This window comes from Eucyclogobius newberryi, unplaced genomic scaffold, assembly GCF_026437365.1.
Source record: "Eucyclogobius newberryi isolate DKJ021-1_F unplaced genomic scaffold, fEucNew1.0.hap1 SCAF_7, whole genome shotgun sequence".
Lineage (NCBI taxonomy): Eukaryota > Metazoa > Chordata > Actinopteri > Gobiiformes > Gobiidae > Eucyclogobius > Eucyclogobius newberryi.
In genome coordinates, this window is record NW_027316389.1 from 25,468,154 (window position 1) to 25,484,432 (window position 16,279).

Here is a 16,279-nt window from a genome sequence, read left to right on the forward strand (position 1 = left end):
GAAACATAATATTAGGACAGAAGCAGGACAGCTGCTGGACACTAACTCACTTGTGTAATGAAGACAGGCCGAACACCATAAAACCTTTACCTGACCAGCCAGTCCCTCCCACATTCCCGTTCAAATGCCTCACGGGTTTGTAAAGTAGTCTGTCAAAACGTGTTGGGAATGGCTGGTCAGGCAAATAAAACCTAGTCTTTGAATTTTGTTCCTTACAAGAATATTTTGAAGATAAACTGAAAATGATCTTAGTTCCTTTGTTGACATCAGTGTTATTTAATCAAATGTCCTTCTCAAATTGGTTTGAAAGAAAGTGTTCAATAGGTATTCACTATTTATTCAGTGTTTCAGTATCATACCTATCACAATGCACTCCTCTCCTCTGCTTTTCCTCTCAAATCCCAGAAGTTGACACATGGTTATCCACACATTGGGAACATAATGACACCAAGCTGACACCGAGCTGACTCCGAACTGATGTATAAAAATACCAGAGGGACCCACACAAAATAAAGAAGACATTTCATAGTTAACTACACTTTTATTGTACCTTTTCCAGTCTTATCCTTCATTGAGTTCTTGTCCTGTTACATCTTTGCCACATAATGGTGCCTCCAATCCCAGTCATAGTGTGAGGACTGGCCCGAGCGCTTCCCGACCTCAGTGCCTGCTTTTCCCCTCACAGAAGATGTCTCTTTGAGCTAAAGCACAGTAGGTTCAAGTCTATAGAGTTTCTGCTGTAAAGGGATGTCACTCCACACAAACGATGTTGCTCCTCCGTCGGCTGCTTAAAGGATGACTGTTGGAGAGTAATGGACCGTCTTATCCAGTGTCATGCATGTTACAAATTCAGAACCACTGCTGTATCAAGGCATTCATGCATTTGGCAACTGATTTCAAAATGATTGGTTGCATGTAGGAAAACTGGGAAAAGCACTTTGCGGTGGTTGCTGATGCTGCTTTTGTTGTACGGAGAGACAAATTATCAGCATCAGTCAAATGTAGAAAATGAATTTGAATCCCAGCATTGTCTTCCTCTATTGAGGGAAATAACATACAACCACGATGGGCCAACAAGACAAAGAAATATAATATCAGTTATGGTAAACAGCTTATAAACTGGGAACAACTCTGGATATTGTTAGAAAACCGAATATAAAACGATAACTTGCATTGAGTGAGTGGATACAGCAAACACAAATGGCTTTGGTCACATAAGCTCATGTCAAATCAAATGTACAGGATTGCTGTTCAAAGAGCTAGGCAAGTTGTCTTGATACAAATATAAAGTTGCCACAGAATAAGCGGACATTGCACAATTATTTTCAGGGCATGAGTTTCCCTATGATACCTCCTAAATAGTGAATCTCTCACACAGAACAAATTAAATGATATGAACGTGTTAACATATGCAATAAAATGACAACATTCATGAGGAGCACCGATTGGTACAGCTGAGGTCCAGCCCCTACAGTCAAAGCAACAAAGGAACCAATGAATGTGATTCTGGTTGGGCAAATTCATTTAATTTCCAAACGTTCCAAATGTGAAAATGAAAAACTTGTCAGTGTCATTAGATTGCATACCTCAATTTGCTAATTACTTCAAAGACCATCATCAAGTCATCATGTTGCAGTGGCGCTCACGCAATTTGTGTTTAAGTGCGCCCCAAAATCAAATCAAACATCACTTTTACAGATTTGTTATATTGATTTATTCTTAATGACAAAAAATGACTCTAAGACTATTATTCAATCAACCATAGGAGCCTCACTCTTTATGTTGCTGATCCTAAGAGTAAAACCAGTTGGAAATAAACCTAAAAAGGCCTCTTTCTGCCCTGAATCTTCACTACAAAAACCCTAGCACCTTCAGCCAATCATAAGTCAGTGCTAGTGCAGGCTTTGCAGCTCAGTAAAGGCATTCGGTGTGGTTTCTGTCACGTTCACCCAACATGAGTGAAGTCTGGAGGTTCTGAGCTTTCACATGAGGCATGGCTTATCAGATGTGTTACCAGTGTTCTAAACAGCAGATTCAAGAAGTACGTGAATCCTAATGTTCATACAGTAGTTCAGACTAAATCATCTAAGGATCCAGAAGTGGGACGTTTAAATTCAAGTTTTAAAAGTTTTATTGGATTGTAGAAAAGGGGTGTGGCTGAATATGTGTTTTACTTACCTTACCAACCTCAACAAGAGAGAGAGAGAAATGCTAGATATTTTTTTCACTTAACTGCATGACATGTAACTTGAAGACATTAATGTATATTTTGTCTTATGTCTTCTTTGTTATCATTGTTGTTCTTCATTCATAGTAAGAATGAGCATAACTTGTATGTGTCCTGTTTGTGTCCTCTGTATGCAGGTTAAGGCACTGGCAACCCAGGTTCAGTTGTGATTGCAGTTTCTTTGAAAAGAGCAGGTTACATATCGTACCTTTAACTATATAGATTATATATATTCTCATTATATTCAATATTCTCAATTTGAAAAAGCAAACAGAATCCTATTAAATAACCAAAACAGTACAATAAGCCTCGTTTGTATCTGTGTTAGGTATTGTTATTTGCTTTGACTGTATGGCTATGACCCAGGCGCCTCATAATAGAAGTGAACATGTGAGAATACCACTAAAAGAAACATACAAATTTACAAAGTCATACACTTATCCTTCACAGTGCCTTGATTTGCTCGTACGGTGGAATGCAGAGAATACACAAACACCTTCAATCACGGTCCATCCAAGGTTGTGAAAGATAAGCGCATCCATTGATATAAGGCATATTTAAAGTTGACTCTCCCTCCTCCAGAGATACTAAATAACGGTACTGTTCCATACGTGTGTCTTTTGCACACTTGAGAGAGGGCAGGAGAGTTGGTATGTGTGACGTCCTGTTTACAAGGTAGAACCAGCAGATTGTACGGAGGTCCCATAGTCCCTTCCAAGGCGTCGACCATAAAGAGTGTCCTTCACGGGGAAGTGAGTCCAGAGATGGCGCTACATTCAAAGGTTCAGGCAGAGCAGAGCCATCAGGAGCAGGAGGACGGAGCAGAGGCACCGGGGGGCCGTGGCACCTCCACCTACAGACACAAAAGAGGCGAGAATATTGTTGTCAAAAGGCTTTACTGCAGTTTCACAGGATCAGATGTGGTGCATAGACCCTAAAGTAATACATTTCCTTTTGGTTTATGTTATGGATGACAATAAACCATATCGGTATTGGCTGATATCAACTGGTTTTCACTGATATTGGCATCTATTACATGTTTGGCACTGATATTTTTTCTTTCACAACATAAAAAATGGGGACTAAACCAGGATTAAACCCCAAACTAAAAATGACCAGGGCAGAACCAGGACCAAATAAAGTCTCCATTTCAAATTAAACTGGGACCAAACAAGTGAAAATGGAAATAGAAGAGAAGTGAAACGTTAATTCTTTATTGTGATCTTTATTTCATCTTAAAATGTACAGCTACAACTGCTACCACGAATTCTATCCCAGATGATCACTGCGACTATGGCTTCCAAGTATACACATTTTGACAAAACCCCAAAATATTGCAATAAACTATTTTCAACTGGTAGAAAATAAAATCCCATTCCCCAAAATCTCACATTTCTAACGTTTCTCCTTCCATAAGTCACACTCGACTCCATTAGAAAGATGTAAAGCGGTGATACAGTGGACGTCATCCAAAATGCCACCCATTTGTCATGGTTTATATTCTCTGTGAAATCAAGCTGTCAGGTGAGTCTGGACCGGCTGATAAGACCAAACCACACGTACGGGGTTTTCTCTCCTCGTCAAGATCAATTACAGAGGCTTAAGGATTGCTCCAGCTGATGGTTCCAACCGTCAGTCCACCAGCAGCGGATGGAACCAGTCAGCAGCCTATCAAAGCTTTAGTCACGCATGGTAAAGCCTCTCCTCTCAGCCCGACACTGGGGAAACATGAAACCTGAAGAGAAGCACTCAGGCCAGTTGGAGACCACGGATATCCCAGAAGATAACGGGATTTGAAGCGCCATGTTATGGTTAGAGAAGGTGTCTGGAAGTAACATCTGATTTATAGTTTAAATTTGAAGTTTATGTACAGTAATTGTAAGGATAAAACATCAAACAAGGCACAAAATCTGGTATTTCCAAAGGATAGACAAAATAGTGTTCAAATCATTTAAGATTGTCAACATAAAGCTTTTGTCACTTATAGATGTACTCAAAGCGGGAAGAGAAATTAAAACTTGTTCTCAAGTCAGAGTATTGTTACTTCAAACTAAAATATTACTCAGGTGGGAGTAAAAAGTATGCCGAGAAGCACAATTTATTCAAAAGTGCTACTGTAAATGTGACAACTGTAAGTACTACCCACCTGTTTATGTTTAAGTGATGTAAAATAAGAATAAATATGCAGAAGTTTACAAGAGACCGACTCCATGTCTTATACAGTACATAGGTGTCAGGGAATTAGACATACACCCGATGCTATTCCTTAACACATAGAGAACACAATTCAACTTAGAATATGAAACGACACAGAAACATCAGACATTTGTGTGGCATGCATGGGAGAAAACGCGGGGACTGTGTCAGCCAGGCCGTTGTAAGGAGCCTGGCTGACCCTCCTGCGTCTCACCCCCGCGTCTCACCTCGTTTTTTCCCATGCTGGTTGGTTTTATTAGATATTCTGGAATAGGCGGGTCACATTTCTCATTGGTCAGCCTCACATCAAGGCACTTGGTATTTTTCCGTAGAGATCAAGCCTTGGGTAAACATTACCCAGACTCGTCTGGGTTATCACCCCCCCCTAGGGTAAACATCCTTTGGCCCATCTTTACAACCCCTTCACAAACAAATGCAGTTTGTCACACACCCGTTCTTCTCTTAGACTAATGATGCAGATAATATATCACTATTATGCAGATAAAATACATCACAGAAATATAATCATATATTCACATTTTATCACAATAGGTCAGTTAATAAAAGAGAATGTTTAAACTTAAGTCAAGCCCTTTACACTACATCCATAAATGTCAATAGTGTGGGTCTTGAAAGCAGAACTGAGAAACCTTGACTCTTTTATAATGTATATGTTTTTGCATGTGATCATACTGTTTCATTACACTAAAGAAAAAAAAGGGGGGGGGGAAAGTGCGTCTATTTTCCGACAATGTATTTTCACAAGGAGCTGCAGGAGGAGCTCTATCACCAGAGTTACTTAGTTCTGTTTTAATGTCAGGAATCTTTTACCAATATGACTCCTCATGAAGACAGAATCCACATTGTCTCTCTGGTAACAGCAAATTAATTATCCCCAAAAGCATCGAACATGCGCCGAAGATTTTTTGTGTATTTGAAAGAAGAATAAAAACGTACTTAGGATTTCGACTTGTGCCACTGGTCCGTCCCCTCCTTCTGAGTGCGCTCGGACCTCCACCACATAGTTCCCGTCGTTGTACACTGGCAGGTCTATGTAAAGCCTGGTGGTCATGAAAAGGGATCCTGTGGAGTGGCCCACTTTTCTGTATAACACCTGTGAAATACAAAAGCAGGACAAACATTTGCTCAGGAGAATATGATCACGTATAACAGAGGAAAGTGACTTCAACGTTAAACTTAAACAATTAACTCACTCTGTATTCATTCACTGGAGCTTCGTTTTCCTGAGGTTTCACACCTTCCCAGGTAATATTTACAAACCCTCTGTTAAACTTCTTTGTTACTTTAGGGGCTTGTTTAGGAGCTGAAAAAGGGAGATGAAAGGAAGAGTTATGTTTGGTTTGTTTTTTATCACGATCTGACTGGCAATGAAGAAGTGCTCCCACTCATTTTTGCATCTTTGAAAATTTTTAGCGAAAAGGAGACATTAAAAACGTATTAAAATGTGTATTCGGAACTAGGACATGTGCAGTGGTGACAAAGTAAAAGTATTGTATGTAAATGTTTAGTTTAAAAACATACCTCAGTACTTTTACTCAAGTTAAATCTCTTTTTCTTGTATTACTGGGATTTTTTTAGGTCAGAAATTATAAAAAAATGTAATTGTTGCCTCAATGTTCCCTATTAATTGTTTTTTTAATGTTTTCTAATCTATTGAAGTTGTGCTTCTTTTGTACTCTGTGCAGCACATTGTGGGATTTGTGTTGGTAAAATGTGCTAAACAAATAAAGTTCGATTATATATATATATATAAGTTACTAAAAGGGACAGTTCAAACTACTGCATACTTGAAGCTCAGCCACCCAAACAAACGTATTCCCTATAAAAATATACAGTTATATTTTAAGTCTTCACACCCAACTGATTACAAATGTAATTTAACATTAAAAATACTGTTTAATACAGCACTTTTTGCGGACATGTCTTACGTGATTTTTTGGTGTGAATCTGAAGGGGGTCACTGGGCGGGCCATATCCCGCTGAGTTGTACCCCCGGATTTCTATGAAGTAGAGCGAGTCTGGTTTGAGTCCGTCCAGCCTTGTGTGGTTCTCCTTATTGGACACCGTCACCTTATGTTCTAGTTCTTCTGGGTCCTTGTGAGTCCGCCAGAACCTCACCTACAATGAGCCACAGGTGTTAGGGACATAATATGACATTACATTACATTTTAGTTTGAATTTCTATGGTATTACTCACCTGGTATCCATCTACAGTGCTCTGATTGAGGGGAAACCACCAGAAAATAGCTGTTGAGGCAGACTGTGCTTTGCCACTAATTATTTGTGGAGCTTTAGACGGTGCTGGGAAACAGGAAAAAAACAGAATTGAGCTTTATATTTATTAGGGCTGTAACAAGTTAATCGGTTAATCACAACTAATCAATTATTGAGATAACTGTCATCTAATTTAGTAATGGAATAATTGTTATCTGGACTATAAACAGACTCCAACAGACTGCCATGCGTGAGAGAAGCTGTTTATGACATATACAAAGCAGGATGTACATCAAAATGATACAGATGTACATGTGTACTTTAGCGTTTTTGCCCAAAAAATATGTTAGCTGTAATATACTCCATCAGGATGACCTCAATTGATAAGCAAATTGATTATTAGTTGCACCCCAGATATTTACAGACCCAACACATACTTTTTACAGTATATTTGCCTGAATATTTGATATAAATCTTTAGAAAATATGTACAGAGATATTTGATCAATAGAGCACTGCCGTTTTTGACATTTTGGCCAATTCATACTTCATAAGAAGCAAGAAGCCGAACTCCTCTAGACCCCGGCCCCTGTGATCGCCAACAACTGTTTCCACGCTGACGCTAGGGAGATTATTATCACAAACAGCTCAGTTGCTATCGTTCTGCCAATCAGAGCCTAGTTGACGGACAGCCCTGTCGAACAAAGTTCTGCTCTGCTGATGTGAAGAACAAGCTGCAAGAACTGCCAAACAAAGGCTGTGAGAACAAAATGATGTGATTTTGTTCTTAGGTGGATGACCAAAGTTCTCGCTTCTTATGAAGTATAAATTGGCCTTGAGTGGAACATTTATGTTGGACAATAAGTGGCGGATGTCTTTTGGTGCCTGACGAAACGTTTAGAGCTTAGAAAGTGAAATAATTAGAGAAGACGCAGCTAAATATTTGGCATTCTTGCTCTTATACAAATATGTAGTTTTATTCTCAGATTTCCAACACAGAAAATTTGCACACACTGCCAACTATCTTTTCCAGCAGTATGCAGTCCATGCCCAGCAGGAGACAAAGACAATAAACTATTGACACTGAGAGGGCAGGATCTCATCGGGACGTTGCCATGACGACGGGGTATCAGGGTGCACCATCACGCCCGAGTATCGCCTGTGGTTATCTCAACGGTCTGTCAGTGCAAGTTAATAACCAGGCTAAATACTCTGCATCCTTGGGCAAATTACCAGCTCGGTTCACGCTGCATAGATCACAATAATCCTTGTGACGGAGGGAGCGGGAGGAGGCGGGGGAGGGGGAGGGGGAGGGGGAGGGGGAGGAGGAGGAGGAGGAGGAGGAGGAGGAGGAGGAGGAGGAAGAGGAGGAGGGGGAGGAGGAAGATGGCTTCACTTTCAAGAGGCTTTAGAATTCCACACATGAGCGTGCCGATAAAACAGGTCTCAAAGCGTGGAACGCCCTGTAGTGATAAGTAGCTTACAATATAGTGTTGGCAAAAGGGAGAATTACTTCTTGTAAGAACACAGGTTGATCTTTGGCTTTATATTATAGTAAAATAAATGCCACACACTTCCCTAGTGGCTATAAACAGATGAGCAGTGACGAGTGGTGGAATTAATCCTAGCCACAATTAATACTTGTACATAGCATAACATTATCATACTGCCACTATATCATGTCTAAATTATGGGATGGGGGAATAAATATTGTTTTCTTTGCCATCAGAGTTCCAGGTGAAGTGATTAAAATTACTAGGGCTGTTATTTATGTAAACAGCATCTCAAAACTCTATATTCTATATCTTTATACTGTAATCCTAGTAAATAGTTAATAAAACTAATAAAAAATGTGGTTGACCAAAGCTTGGATTGTACTTCCCGCGTGTAAATTCCTCACAGAAATGAGACGCAGAAGGCAGCAGTGAAGACATTGGCAGTATTTATAGTCTGTATTTATGAACCGGACTTCATGAGGTGTCGACAGTAGAAATCTGAGCTAACTGCAAGGAAATCCTGCTCATTAACCCACAGAACCATCCACATAGTTCTAAATGTTTCCCGGATGACTGATTCATTAGTTAATGGTGTTTCAGAAGTTAAAAAGTCTCAACAATACATTATTTGTGTCCCATGAAGTCTGTCTAAGCCTGCACAAAGGTCTGGTTCAAATGTGGAAAAAGCTTTAGGAGCAGTTTCTAAACCAAACCCTAATACATACAGTAAAAGGCTTGTCATACTCACTGTCCTGTGCAGAGTAGATGTTTGCTGTGATGCTGTAGGGACCTTCTCCTTTGCTGTTGAACGCTTTGACTTTGACCAGAAACTCGGTCATGGCAGGGATGGTGGAGTCTTTATGAACATAGCGCCTTGCCTGAGGATCGGCCACCGTCACGTATCGCCATTCATAATTGTTCTTTTGTTTGAAGGCCAAGATGTAGCCAAAGTTGGGTCCAAAGTGGTACAGGGGCTCCACAGGCTGAAGAGAGGAAGTCAGGAAAAGTGATGTGCTATTCTTGTTACTACCTCCATGCAGTTAATTCTGATTTAGTAACAGTTTCTGACATAATAGAGAAGAAAAGGTGTAAGAAATGACTGACTATTTAAAGTTTTCTACGTTTTTTTTTTGGGATTTTAGAATCCAGTTACAAGATGTTCAAACCAGTTTAACAGAGAAATGTGAAGAGCATCTGGCATAAAACCTAAATGCATAAACTAATGATTGATCATAAAGCAGCACTACCATTTACCGCCATTGTTTCAGTCCAATATAGAGTAAGTCACAGCATTTTCCACACTGTAGACACTTTTACTCTCAGCCTATAACCAAGCATAATCGATTGGAAAGAGTTTTATTACAGCGGTTTTCCAGAAAGTGGTGTCCATTCTTTCCAACTTGATTTCAGGCCTCATTTCTCCTGCTACCTGTGTGTTGCCGCCTGCATTACACATGACTAACATCTTCCCGGTGCGGATCACAGCTCATTCGAGTGAAGGTAATGTGCCTTTGAGAGAGCATTCATAATGTACCACAGCAGGGAAGTGAAGGATAATGATTCCCAAGGAGTCATTGATTTCAGTGAGGAACTAGCTTGCACAAAAAGTGAGATCATCGAAGGCACATCATTTCCTACAGGCGGTAAAGTGGAGTATACAAAATATAGCTTTGGTTTGTATTGCGAGAACCTGTTTTTTAGCGTTAGTAAACTACCAGGACACAATGTACGTCCGTCCAATTTATAACAGTGTGTGTCTGAGGGAGGTTTGAACGTTTTACTATTTCAATGGGAAATGGAAAACTGTAAATTTGTGTACATAGTAAGCCTATTTTTAGTTGTATTCTTAATCTTATGGCCCATTTCTATTTTTATCTTTATGCAGACTTTAATTGTTTTTATTTTTTCTTTTATATAGGTCGTTTTATCATTGTTCATTGTTTTATGCTGCACCGAATCACCAAAGCAAGTTCCTATGTTTGTGAATTCTGTTCATTGACAATGGCAATAAACCTTTTCTGATTCTGATTGTGTAGTATGTAGTAAAGACTTTCGAGACTTTTAGTAAGCTGTGTTTACACTTCACACACTGTATCAAAACTGGGACTAAACACAACACCAAACCAGGGCGACATCACAACTAAACTGAGTCCAAACCCGAACCAAGACGAGGGCAAACACAGTCTTTTCTAGACACAATATGGGAACAAATGGTGGATATTATTGGTCCAAAGAAGTTCTGCTGAACATTTATTTCAAAAGGTTATTTTCCATTTCGACCGCTCGCAGTCTTCTTCAGTCTGATTTACACAGGTTTTACATCAGTGTACCAGGCGTGAGAGAGTAAAAAGGCCCTCTCGTCCTGGTTTATAGTCCGGTGCTTCCATATTTCTCTTGCCTTCTCAATCCAATGATGTTAGTTCTATCCGAAGCCATTATGTGGTTATCTTTATTACAAGAATCAGAAATGACAGATTTGAGTTGTTCCTGTTCTGCTTTGTGTTTTTGAGTGGTCAGGTTCTGTCATCCTTCTGTTAACCCTCTGTTAACCCTCTGTTAACCCTCTGCTAACCCTCTGCTAACCCTCTGCTAACCCTCTGCTAACTGCATCAAAACTTGTGTAAACCAGCTGATAAGACGCATCTGAAGAAGCGAGGTAAACGATTATAAAAAGGTCAGGGCAAATTATAGTTTGGCCCAGAGAAACAGCAGAAGGAACAACCTTCTGGTAATGTGGCTGACTTACATTCCATGTGATGATGAGTTCACCGTTGGTTCCTCCGCCTCCTGTGACATTTGAGGGTGCCACCACAGGAACTAAAGGAAGGAGACAGAGGGGAACATGGTCAAAATCCACTTATGACGCCAACCCGCACAGGCTCTGACCGACTGCTGGCACAAGGTACTTTTCCCCATCAAACACAATATCAGTGTCCTACAGCGGGCCAAATGCAACACCTCCAAGCCTCTGCTGCTGCCCTGTCACCGATGGAAACGGATTCTTATTCTTATTTGCTTTAGCTCAATCTCACTTGCTAATTATAATCCAGGGTGATGTTATTGTAAGTCTGTAGTCTTGATATGTGAATTTTAGTATTGGCTTTCACATAAGTGTGTGTTTCGAACAGGATTACGTGGTTAGTTTGGCAGGTCGCGATGACAGCGGTCAGAAGTACCATAGCTTCTGGTTTTGTGCTTTTCAGCGGAAATACAAAGGTTTAAATGCCTAACGTCACATGGTATCACAACGCATCAAACACGAACCCCAAATGACCTTTTCCAATTGTGAAAGTATTATTGTGACTTAACTCAACTAAACGGTGTATGAATGTATAAATATGTTCTTTTGATTGATATTTAGGTGAACATATTGATAAGTATTCCATTGTGGTCAAATAAAAGTATTATCTCATCATACTTGAGCACATTGTCATAGTTTTATCTTGTTTTCTTGACTCTTGAAGCATTTATTCAGACCACAGAGACATTTTACAACTGAAATTGCAGTTGTAATCACTGGTTATTCTTGGTCACAGACTCTGACAGATCTTACATGATTCCGAGGTCTTGTCTTTGGGTGACGGGCTGCTTGGTTCTCCTGTTCCCAGTGTGTTGGTGGCAATCACCCTGAACTCATAGTCTGTCCAGGGAAACAGTTCAACCACCAAGGCCGATTCAGAGTTCCCCTCCACAATTGCAGGAGCTAAAGGCACAATTTCACATTTTACTTGGTTTTCCCATAAACATTCATACCAACTGCGGTTCTTACCTGTCGAGGCGTTCTTCCAGACTTTGGAATAGGAGTCGTTGTACTGTATGGTGTATCTGGATATGGGACTGTGGTTGTCAGCTCCTTTGCTCCATTGCAACATCATACTTTTCTCAGTTTTGTTCACGACTCGCACTCCTCCAGGGGCACCCGGGGCACCTGTTTAAGGGCAGATACGACATGCCAGTTTGAATTGTGATTACGAAGCTCAGCAAAAACAACAGGCTATTGGTTGTGACAGTTGAGAAGCACAAAAGTCACATCTTCTAAATGATCCTGTTTAGTAGTTGTATATTCATGTTTAAACAGTTTAACATGTATTGTTTGTTTCAAAGGCAAATCGACCAAAGCTGGTGGTAGAAAACTGGAAATGCTTTCATTGCCAAATAGCAAAAACAATCCTTTTTTATATGATTTGAAAACGTAAATTACAGCACAGCCATTCTAATACCATTTCAATCCAGTGTTTTCCTTTTGGCTCTTTGGTTACCACATAAAAAAACGCCTAATAGAAAAAACAGACTTCAGCCCAACTCACTGTCTCAGAAATCAGACAGGATTTACTTTTTCCAAGAGCCTAGACAACTAAGACGATTACAGAGGCAAAGCACAGCGTTTCTACATGAGGGGAAGGAACTGGTGAAAAAATCTACTGCATAAAAAAAGACACATTCTTCTTGCTCCTTGACATGACAAATCCACACATAAACCTCAACATAGCCTCATTCCATCACTGTTTTGCAAGTAATGTACAAAACTCTATCCTTTTAGCATTTTTAAAGAGTTGCCACAACAAATCCGCCATCAAAAGAATATCGATTTACAGCATATTTCACCCTTGATGTTTAAATATGCACGTGTTCTGCCTGTACAGTTTTCTTAAGTACATCTACTTCCTGTTGTCCTGTGTTAATGTATGTCTTTCATCTCTCCTGTACTACTTGCATCTGGTCGTGCAATAGGAGGGAAACGTCCAACAGGCTGCAATGTTATCTGTCAATAAGTGCTTTGTGTGGAGAACTGTGAAGGCAAAACACCCAGGCTGAGTGAGGAGAGGGTCGCAGCAGAAATAGCCAGAGAACGGTCTTGGATTCCTGTGTGAAGTGGGTCTTTGTGTGCAGCTAACAGTGGGCTGGATTCACTAGTTAAGGGCTGCACTGTAAGGCAAGCTCTCACTCATCAGGTGAATCGTCCAAGTGCTGAAATACAGTAAATGAAGGAGCTCACTACAGAAGTCAGTCTGGCGATGTCGATTTAGAGTGTGTCAAACACTCTAACAAACTGATAGATATGTGATATACACTGTGCTGAGGTGGAAGGAGAATACATTGTCAACTGTTGGATTGTACTCTGAGAAGTGCTGCCACTAGATAGATGTTGACTTCCCTCGTCCCTCTAAGTGGGGAGAGTGTTAGGCTCTTGCCTTAATGGCTCATAATAAATGAAGGTGAGAGTACATACGGGTTTACTGGTGCTGCATCAGCCCCGTGACTTGTATTTATCCAGTGTGCACTCCACCACACAGACAGTTTCACTTCAACTGCAAACAAACACCACTTTCTATCTTGTTAATGGATTATTGAGGCCAGATTTGTGCATTTCATGTTCAAAGAGTAAGACTTTGTAATTTTCTCTATAATTTACTTTGTATGGAGGGATTCTTTTGCTTGACAGACAAGATTCACACAATGAAATAAAATGACTACACTTATCACAGGATCTTTTGAACACACCACTGCTACAAGGCAAGTTAGAATGAGTCTGAGCACATATTTAGATATGGAAATCTCACAGATTTAACAAATTGAAAATACAATGAAAAAACCCACTATTTCTGCTTTTACAGTTAAAGTCTAGACCCAAGACCAGGCATGTCCAAACTACAGCCCGGGGGCCTAATGCGGCCCTCAGATCAATTTTCTTGATCCAAGCAACAAAAAGTAGTAATTTTTACTGTAAAATTGGAAGAATTCAAGCATTTTGATTTTATACCAACCTAATATTAGAGTTCCAATTCTTATTAAAAGGTCAAATGCAAAATTTCGAATGATTAATTTTGTCTGCCTCTGCCCCGTATAAGTTTCAAAATGCGGCCTTGGTGAAAAAGGTTTGGACACCCCTGCCCTAGACCAACTGGTTGAGGGTCTTAGACAAAAGCTGTCTGTAACTAAACAATACACTCCTGAGTTGGAAATACATCCAGACCTGTATAAAATGAAGCAGTCTTATTGTGTTGACATGTGTCTCACCTCTGACGAGCAGGTGGGCAGAAGCGGTCACATTGTCCACAGGGGTCTGAGCAGTGCAGCTGTAGTTCCCAGCATGCTTCAGCTGAACATTTCTGACGAGGAGCTCTCCATTGGAGCTGCCGTTCTGTGGAACACGACACAGAGACATATTCACTCAATGATATATTCATCGGGTCCTTAAAATGATTGGAGTTGGCATCGTTTGAAACTATGATTGAATTTACACAAATGCTATTTGGAAAGAGAGGGAGTCAAGATAAATATTATTATTCTGCATTTGCACAGTAAAGTTGTACTAGTGGATGCTAATATAATTTATGATGAACATAGTGGAAGAACAGAGTGAATGAACATGAATGGAAGACAGAGCATACCAAATAAGAATAGGGTTTTGTTATCTTTTTAGAAAAACTCTGGACAAAGAGGAGTTTGAAGAGGCCTTGAAGAAGTCGGTCGGCCTCAAAGGAATTCTGTTTGTATGACACTTTACCAACACCGTTTACAGTGTGGGTGGAGAGCTGTCGGAGAGAGGAAGGAATACTTGGTGAATCTCCTCAATCCCATCGTAGTGTCTTGGAGGAAGCAGAGTCTGATGTGGACTTGTCCATCACCCAAGCTGAAATCACTGAGGCTATTGAGGGGCTCTGGGGGTGGATGAGATTCCTGAGTATCTTAAAGCAGAACTTAGGAACATTTTAACCTTAATGAATGTCTTTGTAAATCCCTGTGATGGTTAGATATGCATTTTCAGGCGTTTGAAGTGTCTGCCGTCTCCCCTGCTGTCTCTGGGTGGAAAACCAACCTGCAACATTTGCCGACATCGAACAGAAAACAACTCGGGTGAGAAACCCTGGGTCTTATTTTAAAATATGTTTGGCTATGTGAAATATTTTTGTATGTGATCATAGTGTCTTATTATGAGAAAGAAAGAAAGAAAAATAAATGCTTTTGCATCTATTTTCTGTCAATGTATATTCACAAGGGAGCTGCAGCTCTATCGCCAGAGTAAATTAGTTCTGCTTTAAGTCTCTGAATGTTGTGGGACTGTCTTAGCTGACATATCTCTGCAATGTTGTGTGACAATCTGGGACAGTACCTCTGGGCAGGAGGTCCCTCTGTTTAAGAAGAGGGACTGTGTGCGGCTCAAGTGGATAGATACCTGCCATGTGAGCATTGTGTGTGTGAATCTATCCTTTCTTGCACTGACGGGTTTGCAGCAGAGTGTGAAGCAGCTAGGATGAGGATCAGCACCTCCAAATCCGAGGCCATGGTTTTCAACCAGAAAAAGGGAGCTTGGTAGTTCAAGCAGTTAATCACATTCTATATCACTACGCTGTGGACATCACCATAGCAAAGGTAATGTGCTGCTGTTAGGACAGCTGCTTCAACTAAATCTGAGTAACTGATCCCTCAGACAACAAAACGACTGCAATCAGGTTTTTATATTCACTCATTGGTTATTGCATTTGGTGGGACCACAGTATACTAAGTGCATTAAACAACTTGGCGCAGTGCTTTACACAGTTTTAACGCACTCCGCGTCAGTGCATTAAAACAGTGTAACACACTGCCCCTCATTGTTTAATCCTTACTTATCATAGAGTGTTGGCAAATGTAATCTTCAGTTTTTGAAGAAAATACAGCCAATTTATAGAGTGGAAGATGCCATAGGCCTGCACTTTGCCTCTTCAGCCTCACCAGACTGATCAGCACATGTCACTGCACACGGGGCTGTGGCTCTGGCTTCAACCACGGACAGAGAGGGCACGGCCACCATGAAAGTCGCAGAGATGATAGGCCTACTCTGACCAGACAGTGGCTCATTGTTGCTCTTCAGATGTATGTCGCCTTGAGCTCCATCGCCCGGTCAACACCTGGGTATCTGCACCACGACTGAAGACACTGGCTCTGGTCATTGCCATAACTGAAGCCAGAAGCAAGGCAGGTTCAGTTTGATACAGATGCTGCAGTTTACTTCCTTAATGTTCTTCTCATTCTTGGACTAAAGTGCCGAGCCATGGCGCCTCATATGCCGTGGCCTCCACTAATGATCCCTGAGTGTTTGGGCTCTACTTCTCAGAGTCAGACCAATCCATGAGGCTGAGCTC

The 16,279-nt window shown here is 40.6% G+C and overlaps 1 protein-coding gene across 1 annotated transcript in view; it reads right to left on the minus strand.

Moving 5' to 3' along the window:
- Positions 1–521: 521 nt before the first annotated feature.
- Positions 522–16,279, minus strand: part of LOC140349332 (contactin-1a-like) — a 76,963-nt gene continuing 61,205 nt past the window's right edge. Inside the window, exons 15-24 of the mRNA XM_072435628.1 lie at positions 14,172–14,295; positions 11,923–12,081; positions 11,707–11,856; positions 10,900–10,970; positions 8,902–9,136; positions 6,642–6,745; positions 6,373–6,562; positions 5,638–5,747; positions 5,381–5,537; positions 522–3,080 (exon numbers count right to left, since the gene is read on the minus strand). Of these exons, the coding sequence (XP_072291729.1) occupies positions 3,004–3,080; positions 5,381–5,537; positions 5,638–5,747; positions 6,373–6,562; positions 6,642–6,745; positions 8,902–9,136; positions 10,900–10,970; positions 11,707–11,856; positions 11,923–12,081; positions 14,172–14,295 (1,377 nt within the window). The 3' untranslated portion in view covers positions 522–3,003. The remainder of the gene's footprint in view (positions 3,081–5,380; positions 5,538–5,637; positions 5,748–6,372; positions 6,563–6,641; positions 6,746–8,901; positions 9,137–10,899; positions 10,971–11,706; positions 11,857–11,922; positions 12,082–14,171; positions 14,296–16,279) is intronic.